Source organism: Branchiostoma floridae, chromosome 15 (assembly GCF_000003815.2).
Source record: "Branchiostoma floridae strain S238N-H82 chromosome 15, Bfl_VNyyK, whole genome shotgun sequence".
Lineage (NCBI taxonomy): Eukaryota > Metazoa > Chordata > Leptocardii > Amphioxiformes > Branchiostomatidae > Branchiostoma > Branchiostoma floridae.
This window is the reverse complement of record NC_049993.1, coordinates 8,673,375-8,691,218: the sequence shown is the minus strand read 5'-3', so window position 1 is coordinate 8,691,218 and position 17,844 is coordinate 8,673,375. Positions and strand designations below refer to the sequence as shown.

At 41.4% G+C, this 17,844-nt stretch overlaps 1 protein-coding gene across 3 annotated transcripts; it reads right to left on the bottom strand.

Moving 5' to 3' along the window:
* Window positions 1-530: 530 nt before the first annotated feature.
* LOC118431373 lies at window positions 531-17,480 on the bottom strand. Of its 3 annotated transcripts, none has more exons than XM_035842512.1 (10): window positions 17,121-17,480; window positions 9,706-9,970; window positions 8,980-9,167; window positions 8,401-8,477; window positions 7,986-8,066; window positions 7,349-7,471; window positions 5,711-5,881; window positions 5,170-5,323; window positions 4,551-4,713; window positions 531-3,969 (listed from the first exon to the last, which is right to left on the bottom strand). In XM_035842512.1, the coding sequence occupies exons 2-10, from the start codon at window positions 9,778-9,780 to the stop codon at window positions 2,101-2,103; spliced, it is 2,901 nt and encodes a 966-aa protein (XP_035698405.1). In that variant the 5' UTR covers window positions 9,781-9,970; window positions 17,121-17,480; the 3' UTR covers window positions 531-2,100. The 3 variants fall into 3 exon arrangements, with proteins under 3 accessions (XP_035698405.1, XP_035698407.1, XP_035698406.1); XM_035842514.1 differs by lacking the exon at window positions 17,121-17,480 and adding an exon at window positions 12,176-12,196; XM_035842513.1 differs by lacking the exon at window positions 17,121-17,480 and adding an exon at window positions 11,885-12,001.
* Window positions 17,481-17,844: the final 364 nt, after the last annotated feature.

Genomic DNA, 17,844 nt, shown 5'->3' with positions numbered 1-17,844 from the left:
AAGACAAAGGCTAGGGTAGATTTTGGACCTCCTGGAGTGTGGCCTTGGCATTGCAGCAGAACTTTTGGTTTTTGCAGCTTTTGTTCTGGACGGTGTAACAGTGGGGTTCAAGTACCACCAACTGACCATGCCAAATGGCTGTCAGCCTTTTGTAGTGTAGTGGTTGCCGTTGGTGGGTTTGTGATCTGGCGGGCCGGATTTGAAGCGGGTTCGAATCCCCGGAGTCAGGATATTGTTTCTTTCTGTTTCTTTCTTACAACATATGCTGTGGTTTTGTTTGGAAGTTGCAGGGTCTAAATACATTGCATTTACTACAAGCACAAACAGTACCTTGCACCTAGCACAAATTCACATCACAATGTGCTATACCAACATGCAGCAGTGAAGATAATTCATTCTTTCTATCTGAATCACTATGAGGAAATAATGTATAATATCAATAAGTGAAATTTTGGTTTCAGAACTTCCTCTTCAGAAAATTCTCATATGCAAGCACTCAAAACACAATAAAGTGGCAATAAGATAAGAAGTCAATATTAAAAGATGGTATTATTTCCTTGACAGAAAAAGATACAACAATGAAAATAGGTCTGTTCACAAAAATGAAAAATAGCATAGTCCTCAACATACATGTACATAGTTAAACTACAGCCTTGGCTACTATGGATAACTATACAGTCTGCATTTGTACAATAACAATACGTCTTTATTCTTTTGCATACACATGATCGTTTTCACACTCAAATTCAGTTATCATATATAATTAGGGACATGATATGTATAAATATTAACCTGGTATGAATCATAACAACCATTTCATGATTGTAAAAATTAAGCACACTGATATCAATTAGCAGCAACTTCATACAAAATCTACTCACATTCTATTTATATAATAAGTATTCAGGGTTGATAACGTTTTACTGTTATCCATTACGAATTTGGATGTTATATAACGTTACAATTTGCTGAATATTCAGTTCATTACATGATAATATTTACATGCGCCATCTTGGCAATAACACTTATTAGAACTAATCAATAAAAAAAACAAGCAATGAAAATATTACAATGTTAAAACAGTATATCCGGCATCCATCTTTACATTCAAAATGGATCAGGATGCAACAATAGCAAAATAAGCTCAGAAAATATAGCATCTCCTTTAGTACTTCAAATATACTGTCTTAAAACAGTTAGCAAACATGGCAAAGTTGAGCCAGTACAGTCTAAACCACAGTACAGGATCAGGTGTCGTTTTGCTTGTCTAATTGGCACATAACTTTTTTTTGGCTTTGTCTCCATGTTACTTTAAAGGCCAGCTGTCATGGCACGCCCTTCTTTGTCTCCAATGTTTAGAGATGACTACTTGTCATGGCTGTCAAAGTACACAGGCTCTGCACTTTCAGGCGTCATCTGGTTGTTCACGATTTCAAAGCTCCCATTGATTATGATCATGGGTGAAGCAAATTGTGGATCAGCCAGTGGATTCCCATCATCATCACTAGATTGTGCATGTACTGCTTTTCAGTGACAAGATTACACAGTATTGGGTTGGAACTCCTCATTATGGTATATGATAGTCTTGGATTGTTTTGAAAGGTAGAAGGCTAGGAATTTGCCTTTGACTTGTCTAGAGGGTTGGGGACTGTAGCAGCTTCTAATGGCTAGGAATGACGACTTGTGAAAAAGTTTGGACTTGAGCAGCTTCATCATGCAACTCACTATATTATGATGTTTGAGTCCTTTTCATTCCTCTTTCTCTATATTAGGATTTGTATCATTCACAATTGCAATGTCAAAAGAAGTCTTTCGAACCAACAAATCATGGTTGTGAAGTTTCTCATGTAAAAGCATAATTTTTGTTTACGATGTCCTGTCATTTGCTCCATCTGAAGCCATTAGATGTTTTGGCATGACCCTCAAAGCCACATCAAATTTCTAGCCTGTGTTCACACAATCTCTTGCTGGCTGGGGTTAACGACCCCCTTCGCTCTCCTCCTAGGAGATGGCAACTGTAAGGCCGGCCACTAGAAGTGTGATTTTAGTCCAGCTAATCAAATTTCCACCCGAGAACTTTATTCACTCAGTGTCTTCTCCTCATGCGTACTGTTTCATGTAGATATCTTGTATTTCCTTCTGTGTTTCCTCCTGCGTCCGTTTCAGGTCCTCCTTGATCTGGCCCCTCAGCTCTGCCAGCTCTCTTTGCGAAGGTTTGTCTGGTTCATACGACAACAGTTCTGCCACCTGTGGTGCGTCTGCAATAGGCAGCTTTGCCACCGACTCCAGAAGCTCCTGTGTCTCCTGCGAGACCTGCAGGTCATCAGAAGAATACTGGGAGGCGCTGTCTATCCTGCTGATACTTCTCGTCTTTCTGCTCTGGCTGTCTCCGTCCAAGGACTCGGAAAACACCGAACTCTTCACCGAGCTCCTTTCATCATCTTGATTCAACTGTTCATCCTCAGAATCATTCCCCTCACTCTCTGACCCTGTCTGTCCAACAACAGTTTTAGCTATCATTGAGGCCACTTTGTTTAACTGTTCCTCGGTGGCCGATCCTGGTCTCTCGCCTTTGAAGGTTGTGTACCGCAAGGTAGGAGACTCGGACCTCTCCTCTTCACTGTCTTCATCCTCCTCAACATCTAGTGTTTCGCGAAGAGTGGCATGGGACGGCACGGACGTGTCTACAGTAGTGTGGTCACAGTTGGAGTATGTGTCCGACTCTGTTTCTCCAGCTGTTGGTATAACGATGGAGTCTAACGTTAGGGTTGGTCTTCTTGAACTGTCCGACCCAACCTCTGGGGTTTGTACCCTGTCCTCTGCCTTCTGTGCGTCACCCTCAGCTAGCGCAGAGGAAAGCAGGATGGACGGAGTCACAGAGCCGACACGGTCTGGTGAGTTTGTCGGGGCAGGAGGGGATGGTGTGTGTCGTGATGGCGGCCTCTGATCGGGCGTGGCCACACGTGACGGTGAGGGCAGGTCTTCCACAAACCTGACGTGCTGCTGTCCCTGGGAAGATTTGCTCTTTGCTGTAGATCCTCTGCTTGGCACAAACTGCTCCTGTTCGAAAACCTCGTACTCCCCGCCAGGCTCCTGGCCGTGGAAAATGTTGGTCGACGTCGAAAACGGGCGGGTGGGATTCCCGACCGCTCCCATGGCTTCTCTCACGGTGGCGCTGTATCTGTACAACGTGCTGTAGCTGCTAGAGTCACACTGGTGTAAGCCCAGCGGCCCGACGGGTGCCGTCAGTGGCTGGGCGATCTGGATATAGTTGAGGTCCCCCTGGATACCATGTACACTTATACTAGCGACACCATTCCTGTACAATGGCTTGGACGGCATTGGCTTAACTGTGCCCACAAACCCAACCCTTGGACTGTTGGCCGGGGTGGGTACACTAAGAGTGCCCGGGATGGGATTCATCCCGTTACCCACGTAATTAAAATCCACACTACTACCAGAGCTGCTGTACTTACCCGTGGGTATGGCCTGCTGTCTAACAACCCCCAGCTTCTTCCCAACATTATCGTACCCGTCTGTAAAACTTAACCTACTACTCCTCTGCCCTGCACTCTTCACTTCCTCTCGCTGCCGCGGCGATCGCGCCCGCTTCTCTGGCAGGATCGTCTGGCTCACGGTCGGAGACTTGGGCCCGCTCAGGAGTTCGTTCCGGGCTTTTCCGTGGATGACCTTGTCCCACAGCACCTCGTCGTACTCTTTCTGCTGCCTCTCCTCAGTCATCAGTTCCTCGTTCCAATTGTCGATGCTGATGACCGTAATCTGGCTGCTAGAAGGAGTCGTGCCGTTGAAGGCCGGCTTCACCTTGGTGCGCTGCTTGACCCGGAACTGTCCGGACGGTTTTCCCGCGCTGCCCGGCGGGCTGGCGGCTCCGACGTGGACGAAGTTGGGCGGGAGCATGTCGTGACGGATGAGTTTGTCGAACATCACTGGTTGACAGCCCGACATCGGCTGGAGTATACAACAAAGCAAAAAGGCTGTTATCAACAATTTGTTTTGACTTGTTGGCCTATCAAAGTAAGAACTACATGTAGATCATGCATAAAATGCCAGAAAAAATACATCAACTAAGGACAGAAAACAAAAACCTGCAGAGAAATGCCTGGGTTGATGTACAGGACAGGAAGAAATAACAGTGAGGCAAAGTCATGAAAGGGCTCTAAGCAAGCTCAATGGAATGAGTGAGTTACGAGTGTTCAACTTCAATGTATCATCATCTACACTTACATTGATTAATCACAAAATAAAGAAGAAATTTTTGAACCCGACACTGGCTGGAGGATACAAGGAAGCAAAAAGGCAGTTAACAACAGTTTGATTTGACTTGTTGGCCTATCAAAGTAAGGACCAGATCATGCATAAACTAAAAGCCAAGAAAGGCAAAGAAAAAATTACAAAATTACTCATGGAATGAGTAAGGGAATGAGTGTTTACCAATCAACTATAAAGTCTAAAAAGTCTTCTAATCATCTAAACCTATGTCATTGATAGCAAAATAAGGAAGAAACGTAGGACTTTCTGGTCATACTCACAGGTTTGGGTGCTTCCTTCTTCTCGGACCGTGGTGCTAACAGTCGAGACCCCGGCCTGCTGACCTGGTCCTCCCAGCACAGCGGAACCCTCTCCATGTCTGTGGAGTTACTGCTACTGTCCCAGTCATCACGGTAGATATCGAAATGGTCCTGCTCACTTCTCCTTCAGAAAAAATAGAAGAAACATTTTTGTTTGCCATTTCAGCAGTAGTAGTATTTTGATAATCTAACATGAGATACATGTTTCCATATGAAATTAGAATGAACATTAATCTGTGCCAACTTGGTAGCTAGAATTTATTTTATAAAGTTTATAGTATCTGACACTTAGAATAAGTCATGTCTGATCTGAAGATAGTCAATAATATAGACTTAATTTGACCTACTTAATCAGAGGGTGACGATGTGTCGGAAGTTTGTGGATCAGATACCCAATGAAGACCAATGAGATTTTAAAAGATTTTTCAACTTCAAAGGCATGACAGACATAATGGTGGCACACTCAAGTTGGCAAACTTATGTTTAAGGTTTGTGTGGTGAGTATATTTAGGCATTGGATTTTCAGTCTGAAAACTTTAAAGGCTTAGGTCCAGAGTTCAATAGAAAGTTTAACACTTACGGTGAGTCTTCCTTGCTCCGTGTCCGAACTCGGAGGCCGTGAGACATGACTTCTCCGTTGATTCCGATGCGAATCTTGTTCCCCTTGCGTAGCTGGTCAGCAATCTTTGACCCCGCATGACCCTCAATGCTGTAGTACTCACCAACATCTTTGTCTGTAGTTTAATTGGAGGGGGCAAATCAAGAAAATAATCAATTACAATTACATATTCTATTGTAACAGTTGCATTTGACAGCTCTAGCTTTATGTTTATTTTAGGCATCAATTGAGTGTTATGGGTACTCGTGTTACGAGGGCTATCTATTATAGATTCTAATTAACCTACTTCTCATTATACACTCAATGTATTATAGTACAGTGTACATCTCTTAATAATATTCTAAACTAAATTTTCTTGCAGGCACTGAAGGGTATGTTGCCAAACACCTAGAGCTTTGATTTATCAACATGACATATCATGACATGTTTTATCATACAAGTGTAATTTCAGCACCCTGCTATAACTATGAATATGTCAGGTAAAGGTATTGGAACTACATACCAGTGAAGGCATCCACCACCCCAACATCCTTCTCCTCTTCCCCTCCAGCAAACGACAGGTAGATGGCCGAGGTGTCGTAACCAACCCCGTTCTTTGCCTTGTTTCTCATCTGCTGAAACTTCACATATCCTGTGGTTGCTCGTGATGGCTGCAGCTCTGCTCTGTTCATCTCTGTAAGAGGATGATACAAATACGTGAGCCATAGACAATACACTGCAGTATACTCAGGCCTCGAAATACTTTTTTCAGCCAGGTTGCGCAGGTGGCAACCTGAATCAAAAACCAACTTGCACCATCAGCATTTCAGGTTGCGCCAATTCCAAGTTGTTACTTTCTCCAAATTAGCTACTTAATCCATTATTTGTAGAAACAGTACATTTCAGTTGAAGAAACATGGCACCAAAAAAAGATGCAGGGCGAATTAAGCGCACTTTTCTCAATAAACAACATCCACTTATCAATCTTTTGAAAATAAAGACTGCAACAAAAATAATATCTCAAAAGATCCATGAAAAATTGCGACCTCCGTCGAACGGACCGTGCGCCCCTCCCCAGTATAGACATCGTCACTAGCTGTTGTTTTCCCCACATTCCACCGACAGAATTGTCCCAAACAAGCAAAAAAACTCCCTCTAAAGTAAGCCTATACATGTACTTATCAGCAGGGACGTTAGGCATTCGATGGGTTTTCGTAAACATTGTCAAAACAAAGCATGATTTTTTCCGCGAACACAGCGTTGGGACATAAGATATTCCACCAAATTCCACCAAAAGCAGCGCCCAGGCGCGCTACGTCACGCCAAAATGGCCAATGGGGTGCGACTCTCGCGATTCGCGAGATGTGAGTTACTGCGAGACTTGAGTTAGAATCAAAATGGCGGCTCGGTGAAAGCCGAAACCGGCAAATTTTAAACTTTGAGCAAATTTTCCGGCGGAAAATTAGGGCTTACCAAAGGCGTACATCCCCAAAACAGGGCGTACATTTTCTGATATTTTTAGTTAAGGGCCTGTAACTTAAAGATCGTTTTGCTTACCAAAAAAAATCAAGTTGCGCCGCGCGCAACCTGACTTTCTGAACAACTTGCGCACGGAGAAAACTACTTGCGCGGAGGGGGTGCGCAAGTGGTTAATTCGAGCCCTGATACTATTATAGTATGTATAGTTAGTATTATGGTGCGCCATGAGGAAATGGCAGGAGAGGTCTTGCTTTGGGAACCAGGCGAGCCGCGCAGGCGTGACCGCCTTTTGGCCACACTCAGGAAGCTACTGCTCGAGGACACAGGTTTACAGGCCGGCGAGCTCCGTTCAATCATGCTGGACAGGAACATGTGGAGACGATGGTGTCACCTGTCCGAGGATGAACTGAACTGATGTATTGATAAGTACTGATTCGACATTGTTAAGTGTATATATCGACATGCATTTTAATTCTAATACAAGTATAGAACAGGTTTGACAGCAAACGTACTATTGATTGAATGTCTATCTTGTTGCCTACTTAATATCTAGAATTTTTTTTTTCTGAGAAAACTTTTGAAAGTTATGTTTCATGTCAATTGTTTATAGCATGTTTAATTGGCTCCCAACTATTTTAGACCTGTTTCTATAAAATGATATGACTTATTTGGTAACTATCACCTTTTGATTGGTCGCTGAGGTCTCCTAGTGACTTACTGCGGACCCAAGCCTTGTCCACAGGGTCCATCCTCACTCTCATGTAGGCCCTGTCCTCGGGCAGGTCTTTGGGCACACTGGATTTCACTGGGAACAACGAAACAGGAAAAGCAATCAGAAAAGAGAAAAACTCTTTCTATTGTGTAGAATCAAAAGGAAACAAAAGGTTTTATGGTGAAACAATAATTTGTCTGTCTGCTAGTGTCTCTATTGACCGATTCTTACAGCCTAGTATGATAATTAGCAGGTCTTTGGGCACACTGGATTTTACTGGGAAAGAGCAGACCAGAAAAAGAGCTGTATTGCAAATCTACAAAATACCCTTTCTATTGTATAGATTTACATATATAGAATCAGGGCTCAACAGTAACAGAATAATCCTTCTGCTACCTTACGTTGTAGACAATTTGCACTAAAGAAGATTTTCAGCACCAAGGACAGGACCAGTATGTATGGTATGGGTCAGCAGCGGAGAGCAGGTTTAACGGATCTAGATATGGCTTAGGACATGAAAAAAAGCACAAAAGAAGACTATGTCTCATCTTGAAGTGAAATCTGGAAGTGAAATCACTTTTAAGAGTACAATGATATATACATGTACCTTTCCACACTGACTTTTGGCTCCTCAAAGACAAAGAACTGTGTTTCCCTGTCTCCATCACACTTCTAGATCTCTTCATAGCTGCAGAAAGGAGATAAAAATGGTGTTAACATTGCTAAGCCCCACTGTGATCTTATGATAAAGGAAGCATACTTGATCACTGGAAAATATGCCAGTATTAAACAATACTGTACAGTGGGTCTGTGTAAAATCAAAAACAGTGTGTGTACATGTATGTATTGAGTTTTCACCAGGGAAACATATCACCTACTCGTATTTTAAAAACCCAAGACATGAGCTATCAACATCAAATGAAATTAATGACTTCAACAACATGACATGGCCTAGTATCCATCACAACATAGAAAGTGTTCTAGCACCAAGGACAGGGACATGTGTATGTATAATGTATTACCTGGTGTTGTGCCCTGGTTACTGCTGCTGCTGGATCTGCCACTAGCAGGGACCTCCCTTCTTCCTGCCCCTGCAGATCTGAAGAACAACACAACACACAAAGTTTCAAACACCAAACAAATCATATTCCATCAAGTTGTAGCCTGGTATTTAAATATATTTATTATACTTTATAGTGGCCAAGTCTCATTGTCCTCTCACACAAATCTCTCTGTATTTGCGTGAGAGGATGAATGGCAGCTATAATAAGTGTGGATAAAGGGCTAGGGAAGTATATTACATTACTTAAAGAGACTTTTTAACATGAGGACTAACGATATCTGTCCAGGTATGGGATTGACTGATCATGAGAGTGAATGGCCGTACCATATTCTAAAATTTACACTACAGTGAATCCTATACAAGTGACCACCAGGCCTTTTGACCACTGTTGTCCATGAGGTAATTTTTCCCATTGACACAAACATTAAGAATACTTCCTATATTGAGAACCTGTCCACACAGACAGTTCTTTGGTTCTGTGGGTCTTGTTTCTGGGCAGGTATGACTGTATTGGACATACATTTGACAGAACACGTACCTTGTTCCCCTGTTTAAGGCATTGTGCACTGCTCTTTGCTGCTCCTCGATGAGCTGCGAGGCAGACTTGGGTTTGGACAGGTGAGACCGCCTTAAGAGCTGCGCCTCCACACCTGTACAGGTGAGGGCCTCCTCCGAGGGCGGGGCTACATCCTGGTACTTGTGGTGTAGGTCTCCCAGGGGCCGGTTCTGGAGGATGGATGGACAAACAAAAAAGATAACAAAACCTGATGTTCCACTGCAGTACTGTAACAAGCCACTTGGGGTCCCAAATTTTAATCAATTCAAGGTCTCATGAAGACCTACTCACATACAATCCATCCAGGCATTCTAGTATGATTGTCATTTACACAGACGCATACAAATGCTACCAAAAACATAACTTTCTTGGTGATGGTTAACATAAACTGTAAACTTATCAAAGCAGCAGTAGCTATTATTATTAAGGAGCATTTTTTTCTTAACTTAAAGCATTTGATGGACAAGAAAATAAATATATCTTTTCATCCGTTTCATGTCATAGAGTTCAAATTTTTTCTGTCCCATCTAGAAAACTTTTGTCCCAAGACGGAAGGATTTTGGAGACAGCCCTGGTACAGCAAATGTTATCACAAATGATGCTAAACACAAAAGTTATATGACTAAAGCTGACAACAACAACATTGGTTCTTTTTAAGAGATTTCTTAGCCATGTATAGAAATAAGTTAGAAGCTTTTCTGCACAAACCTTTGCATGTTTCCTGAGTATTTTCTTGGACTCGCTGTCCACATGTTGGAAGGCCACCAGACACCTGGCAGCCATGGTGGAGTCCTGCTGACCAACTTCAGGTGACACAACAACCGTGGCTGGACATGGCACCTACACCACCCTCCCCAGCAACGCCTGCCACCCAACCAACGCTCACACAACCTCCGCTATTCAACGTCACAGCGTGGAACGTCAACTACGCCTCGTGTTTCGTGTCCCGATAAGATCGCGGCGAAAGGTTGACCTGTGAGGAAAAATAGTCATCGGCGTCAGGATTGCAAAGCATTCAAGACGATTGTTACAAAGATCGGCACGCGGATTACGTTACTGTCAACAAAGTGCTTTGTCAAGATCAAGATCAAGCTATCAAATGCTTGTCACTCATGGTTTAGCACCTGCTATACTATAATAGATTCAAAGCGTTGATTATTGCATAACAAAGACTTAGCATAGTTTAAGTTTCTGTAAATACAGGGTTTAACGTTTCTGTCAATACAAAGAACTTTTCAGGTGCAATGCTAGCGAAACAAATTCTATTTTTTCGTAATAAATGTGTGGCAACTCAGCTTTCTCAAAGTCAAAAGTACCATGGTTGCTTAGATAAGACAGAAATGACAAGCAAACATGCCAGAAAAACTGAATATTATGTGTAAAACCTGCTCGGGCGAACACAAGGGCAAAAACCTCCAGTCATAAACCACATTGAATCCATTCTTACATAGTTAAACCCCACCATTTCCCAGAGCAACCACCTGTTCTCAGCAACCATTTTACCTCAGTCCCTTGAGTTGCTCTTGCATCCAAGTTTGAGACTTCACTCCCGTGGGGAAAGTAGAAAGAAAGCCAAGTTGAACTCACATGCAGGTGGATTTGCAAAAACTGTTGCTATTCAATCTCAAACTGCCCTATGTATTGTACATTCCCAAAACGCCCCTTATAATTGACTCCCCAGTAATGCATTGCCTATTTGAGATCTGGGCGTGCACTCTCAAGACATCAAGTTAATGTTGAAACTTAAATAAATTACTACGAACTGCAAACAATCAATACATACTGAGTGAAATTATACAAGTATTAGGGTAACCTGCATTGTTGATACAGCCTACGGTACTAATGATAATCCAACATGAATGGATGAATCACAAGCAGGTTGAAGTTAAGTCTGTCTAATCTGGATTAGAGTACACCTGGGTAAACTGGCTAACAGAAAGCCTGCTGTCTGTAGTGGCAGCAAGTGTGCATACAGGGAGACAGGGTTGACTTTATGTGGACTTACGACTGAGGTTTACAGACCATTATTGAAGTGCCTATGGACATGGTAATGACATTGACAAATTTGTGCTGTCAAATTCTCCCACGCAAGTTTCTGCCAGACCCAACTGCTTTTTCTTTATAACTTTCTTTGTAGTACCACGAGAAATAGCTATCAAGCAAATTGCAGCATTCTTAACATGTACATACATGTATTTAGCAAAATCTTAAAATTCTGGTATAATATCAATGTCTTCTAAATTAATCTTGTAACTGCTTATAAGTAAAAGGGCAAACTAATCTTATTTCAAATGGCTCCTCTGCGTCATACACAATTGGAAACAAATGACTCCCTCCTTAAGCTTATGTTTGGTTAAAGATTAAGGACAGGCAAACAACAAAGAAACACATAGTTTAAGGCCAGCATAAGCATGCCTTTATGCTGGTCATACCGTTCCATACATAAAAAGAGGTGCAAAAAGAGGTTGATTTATGTACAATCAAGGAGGTTAACCTCCTCAGTCCAATGGATCCACTTCTCGAAGGACCCCCTTTAATTTCACTAGACTGCGATCGTTGAGAGTGGCCGTTTAGTGACCAAAATGTCACCCTTGATTTTACAATCAGAATATGATGCATGTCATGTAAAGATGTGATATAAAAGACAGAAAACAGTTTTTTAATTCTTCTTTATCTATGAAATTCCATGAGCGTTTTGTCAGATTTTTGACCAGTGGACACAGTCTCTAGTGGGAAGGGGGTGTTACCAGGTAAGTACTATCACAACACTACCACTGATCTACTAGTGCCAACCCCACCCCCATCAACATTGTGCCAATATCCACACAATCAATTACACTGGTCCAATGTACAAACTAATAAAGACTTAATGCTAACACGTACATACCTCTGATTAAGATAACGCAGGCGTGGGAGGATAGCAAACCTTCAGTACACACTTGAGTGCTTCGGTTACCAAGGACAGGGGACGGGGGGTAGACCTGGACCTACAGCTCAGGATCTACCAATATTTTGGACACAAACAAGCTCGCCATGGCAGAGGTTCGGTGTGAATAGCTAAGAAAAACAAGCACTTGTTTGATCTGTCAATAACCTCCCGCACCTAAGATGGCGTGGCGTTCATTCCACCATCATCGAAGAGCACATACCGACAGATTGTGAGGAAACGAGAACTTACCGTCAGCCAGTTTCAAGGAAAACGGTTCTCACAACCAAGTAGTAAAATTGTCTGGTGTTTTGAATAATTGTTTCGGGCACAAAGCCAGCGGTGTAATATTATCGCACGTACCAATGTGATCTGTGGCTAGGTAAACAACGTGCTGGCCACCAGAATCGAGATACCGCGACCGGCGACCGGTTTACGTTACCGCCACGTTAGATTTACCTAGTATATCATGCCGTGGTCCACCTGTCGCTGACACACCGACATGTGCAGATTTGTATCGCTTTTTACCGGACGACGATTTGCAGCAAGGACAAAGTGAGAGTGACCGCAACAATCGAGTCATAAACTAAGCCACAAAACTCACCTGGTCAGACTACACATCCCCACACAAAGGCAAGAGCTCCTTCAATAGCCTATCGCTCTCAAGGATTAATTTCATGGGTCAGCGCAGTAAACAATGGCCGCTTACTTGTTGCAGCAGCGAGAAAGTGGAGCAGTGTTTTCTTAAGACTTTACATTGTGACAGTTTAGCACATCTGGAACATTGCTGTTCTCTCTTTTTGTCGTTTTTTTTAGTCACAGACATTAAAATTTGAGATATGAAACAAACAGGTACATATCATACAGGTGGTTGAGTTGTGTGTAAACTTGGAACACAAATAAAAACAGGAATTTACTGTTCACAGTCTCACCTCCTTACATAAACAAACAATGAGAAGGGAATTCAACTTTGAGTCCAAAATATTTTCCTTTGTCACAGTTACATCATAACAGTGTAACTAAGCAGATTAGGTAAGGATTAAGGCCCAGTCATACGTCAGCTTGTTCAATGTTGCAGTTTGCAGTTGACTCTTTGAAATTGCAAACATATTATAGCTCATGTCTATAACTGAAGAATTGGAAAGCATTAGACAATAAACTTAAGACAACAGAACTAATGAGAACGATTAACTATCAATAATATTTTTCTTGGTTTCAGTCCAAATCACTCCCTATACCGTAAGACCTGCTTACCTTAAAATTATTGCAATAGTCCAGTCCACTGTTAAAGTTTACTCATGGTTCCCTGCCATCTCCTGGTCCATTGATCACTACCACACACTCCCATTGTAGCTCCACAATCCTGTCCCCACTAATGTACCTCAAGTGTGCTTCACACCCATACTACCATGCCTGGTTTAGTCTAGTACAGCCCACCATGCAAATACAACACAGCCTGACCAAACACTGACCAAACAACTTGGCGTAGTGTTTCAGGTCTTACTAAATATAATTAAAAGTAAGAATTCATAAGTATTCCACCATACACATCTCAAAATGATGTTAGAATCCCAATCAAAACTTTCTTTCCATCACTATGACTAGGGAGGCTGCAGTATGAAAATGATCTTGTCAAGCCACAAAACCTTAAAAGTGATGAAATGTAGTCCTGCTACTTCCCACAACTGTACTTCAGAGTACTGACAATACAAAGTTGAAGGCAAAGTGCAAAGCGAGCAAGAAAATTACCAAATTGAGTACAATTGTAATCCAATTACACATTGAGTGAAAGCTTACTGTACTTCTAAGTGTGTGCTAGATATTTACCTTCTGTGTAAATGTTGGGCCTCCTGCCTTGATTCCTGAATCACTTCTAAGTCCTCAGCTCAACTACAGGCAGCCAAGCCTTGTTACCTATAGTCTTAAATCATTCCTGTCTTTGACATGAGGTACACTAAATTGTTTAATCCCTTTCTCAATACCCAATGTTCCGGTTTTCTATACAAGCTTTTGTTGCTGTGCAATCAGGAAAATAATCTGTCTCCCCAGTCAACAGTCCGTCACAATTACTCTCCTACAATATTCCATTCGATTCTCATTTGTTGAAGTCAGATCAGCCCAAGATCGCCCTGTGTCAACAGCTACAGTCAAAAATCTACATACCGTGAACTTTGAAATGCTCAACCAGACCAAACGTACTGACGTGTACAAACGGTTGACTGTGGCCCACAATTTACGTGTGAAAGAGGGAAATGCCTTGGTGTACGCTTGTTGGCATGGTTACGGTAAACTAGTAATTACATCTTCTCTCCCTACAGCAAGAAGTGACTAATCGGACCACTTCAGCCAGTCGGACCATTTGTCCTGTACTTCACCTTAAAAGCCTATAAACAAAGTAAGCCTCTTGCTCCAACCTGATTACAGTGCACAAAGATCAGTGTGTTTGCAGGAATGGGATTACGTGTACCCCTGCCCTGTACTGCATTGTTGCGACTTCCTAGTGACTAAATCAATTTGGCCAGGAATGGAGGGTTTTTTCCTACCTACTGTTGCTAACAGTTAATGGATGACAGATACAGTGGCCATACTATGAGTATGATCTAAATAGAGTGTATTGCTAGGATTACTACTATGTGTACCTACGCATCTTCTGTCTGGAAGAAAAGCTGGAAAATGATTATCAGTTATTCTAACACGCAAGCAGTGGGAATCAATGTACATTGTATTACCATAATCAGTCCCTCTTTGGATCTGCAAATTCTTAAGTACACCACTTTTAGAAGGAAGATCACCTATAATCATACTTATTACTCCGATTTGGTGATACTGTAAATGCATTTAAGTTCGCGGGGATTTAATTTCGCGGTAGCGGGAAAAAGGACTTTTCGCGGTGGTTTTAATTTCGCGGTAACACCATAGACTGCAATCTAATACCATAATAGAAAAATGTTCGCGGTGGTTTTAAGTTCGCGGTGAAGTGGTCAACGCGAAAACCGCGAACATTAATCCACCGCGAACATTTCTGCATTTACAGTAACAATTGAGTCAGCCTTGTGTAACATTACATCATTCTACTCTGTATTCTGCAGGTCAGTGAGTAAAACAAAAGTCCTTTAATTTTGCTTGTTTCACTCCTCGAGAAAGTCAAATTAAAACAATGAATATCATTAGCTACTTTTTCATCAAGGGATACTTTGAAAATAATCTAATGACTGAACACAGCTTAATTCCACTAGGGGAGTGGAAAAACAGCTAAATGCAAACTTCTGCAACAGCAACCTTTTTACATTCCTAAAGTGCCCAACAAAACTGGGCTTTGCCATATACTACATAGAGTAACTTCTCCGTTTGTATAGGGATGCAATGTGTCTAGTATAAAACTGAATGTTTGAATGATGGAATTCCTTGCAGTGTAATAATTAAAGTTCTTGTATCAATGACTGAGTTCAATTGACCTTTCAGCTGCAAGTTTTTGTTTAGTTAATCTTGAACTTCAATACCAGATTTTGCTTCATGTTTGAAATATCAATGGAGGAATGCAAAAACATGTTCATGTATATATAAAGGATGTAACAACAAGGCCCTTGAATTACCTGCATGTTGGTACCAAAAAGCGTAGCAGCTTTCAAGTGCAGTTGATGACTGATGTAAAAACACACCCATTCTACGACTTAGATACAAAGACATTTGTATAAAAGCTCCTTGTTACCTCCGGCTTACCATACTTTGGTTACCCTTTACAAGGCTCAGACAATTAATCAACATGCTCTTGATGCTAACAACTTTACTCTGGCCACTTGTTGAACACAGTATGTGTATGACTAATTTGATAATGATGAATTTGTCGAAAACTTTTTCTGGAGATCTCTATACTACTTCAATTTATCAAAAGAATGAGAAAAGGGTATCTCACCATTATTAGACCTTAAAAAAAAGTTAAAGACAATGAATGAAACATTGCTTGCTGTGTTACTATAACAACCTGATGAAAATGGTACTATTAAACTTAAAAAGAACATTAGCAAGTAGTAAGATTCCCTACCTATTGACATAAGGGGGGCTTTCTTTCTAAAGATTGCATCAATTATTCAGTTCTAATGATGCATATTAAAAGCATGTAACCTACCATACAACAAAGTCGGTCCTAGTTTCGTTGGTAAGTTTCTACAAAATCACTCCATTATCCTAGGATAAAGGTAGAGCTCTGTGGAATAGTTTGACATTTCTAATTTTCCACCTGATACTGATTGTTTGCTCAAAGGCCAATCCTCTTGGTTTTTTCAATCATGCTCTTTAACTCTTTCTTTTAGTTTGAGTCATTTTGTTTTCACAATATGGGTACCAAGACCTTTCTTTCTAGCTCAGAAAGGATTTTCTATGTACAAAGAAACAACTTTTAACTGGAGATTTCAGTTTCTTGAAACAAGATGATTACTAGGATGACAAACTGTTCAATTCATATTCTCGCCAAAAATCAATGCTACTTTGTCTAAAGTTAAGGGTCTGAGCTTTGATTTGTTGGTTTAAAAATAAATGATATAAAGGCATTGATAGCTACACGGTTCAAATCATTTATCGTATCTCCTTAATTGTAAGTTGTGTAACAACAAATAATGTTAAGCTGTTCCATTGCAGTTGAATTAAATAATCAAAGGAGTATTGATAACCATAAATGTTCTAATCTCTTTTGCCTGAAGCAGACAATACAGTTTACAAATTATTATCCCATTAACTAAATGTACTATACATAATTGTTTCTAATGGAGAAAACAATTCAGTTTACATCTATCAGGCTGTTGTAAGATCTTGTTGAACTGTCAACTTGTCTTGCAAATCAGAGTCAAAACTTTAAGACAACTTGTCAAAGTACTGCAATAAAATGGATCATATATTTCATTGCTTCATGGGGCCTTGTTTCAGAAGTGGCATGTGCCAAAGAAGGTTTTCAAAAGTTGCTTAATTTGTTGACAGTTGTGTCAGTGCTTTCAGGGCTGTTTTCACGTCTACATCCCGAGTTTGTTATTCAAGTCACGGTATGCAAGACAAGATCGTACCGTACACCATGGACAAAGGGTTTTCAACTGTGACTTTTCAGTACCTGAGTTGCCAACACAAATAAATGTCAATGTGAAGGAATTTTGACGTTTACAACTTAGTGTTCTGAAAAAGAGATCAACTTGTCAGAGTTCAAACTTACGTAGTTGTCCCGTCGCAAAAGTGGCAAAAGATCGCACAGCGCTGGCTAAAAGAATCTGCCCAAAGGACTTGATGCCGTGCAAGTTTACGGATTGTCCGGAAGATTTTTGATCGATCAGATCCGGCTTGGACGTCCGCGGCGCGCGGGAAGTGAGCAAGCAGGCAGCGTGTACTCAGCTCTCCGCCGTCGGCACGACTACACACTAGCGCCCAGGCTTCCCACTTGCCTGGTCCCGCGTCACGTTACCTGCCCGGTCCATTGATACCGCCAGGCGGTTGCCAGGCGCCGGCGGCACTTTGTTGTCCCGCACACCTGTCCAATGGTGGGACAACAGGTGGGACACCGACCCGCCCCCGCCATGACAGTTGAACTTTGACACGAGTATGTCACTTTTAGCTTTTTTTCGGAATCTTGTCTTTAAGATGCGTAAATAGTGTGCTAGTTGATTGATTTATAACATTTTAGACAAATAGTTAGGAATTTTACCGTCTTTTCTCTGAATTATTCGTGAAAAAATCTTTCCCAAGAGGCACTTTATCAGACGATTACACGCGTGCAAGAAACGGTGTTAGTTTTCGACTGTTGTTTATGAGATGATCTATTTCCGTCTAAATTTCCAAATAAATGCTAAGTTAAACAAAAAATATTATATTACATATGTATTTATAATGGTATAGTTGTTAAATACTCGATAATAATGTAAAATTGTGGAGAATAAATTTTA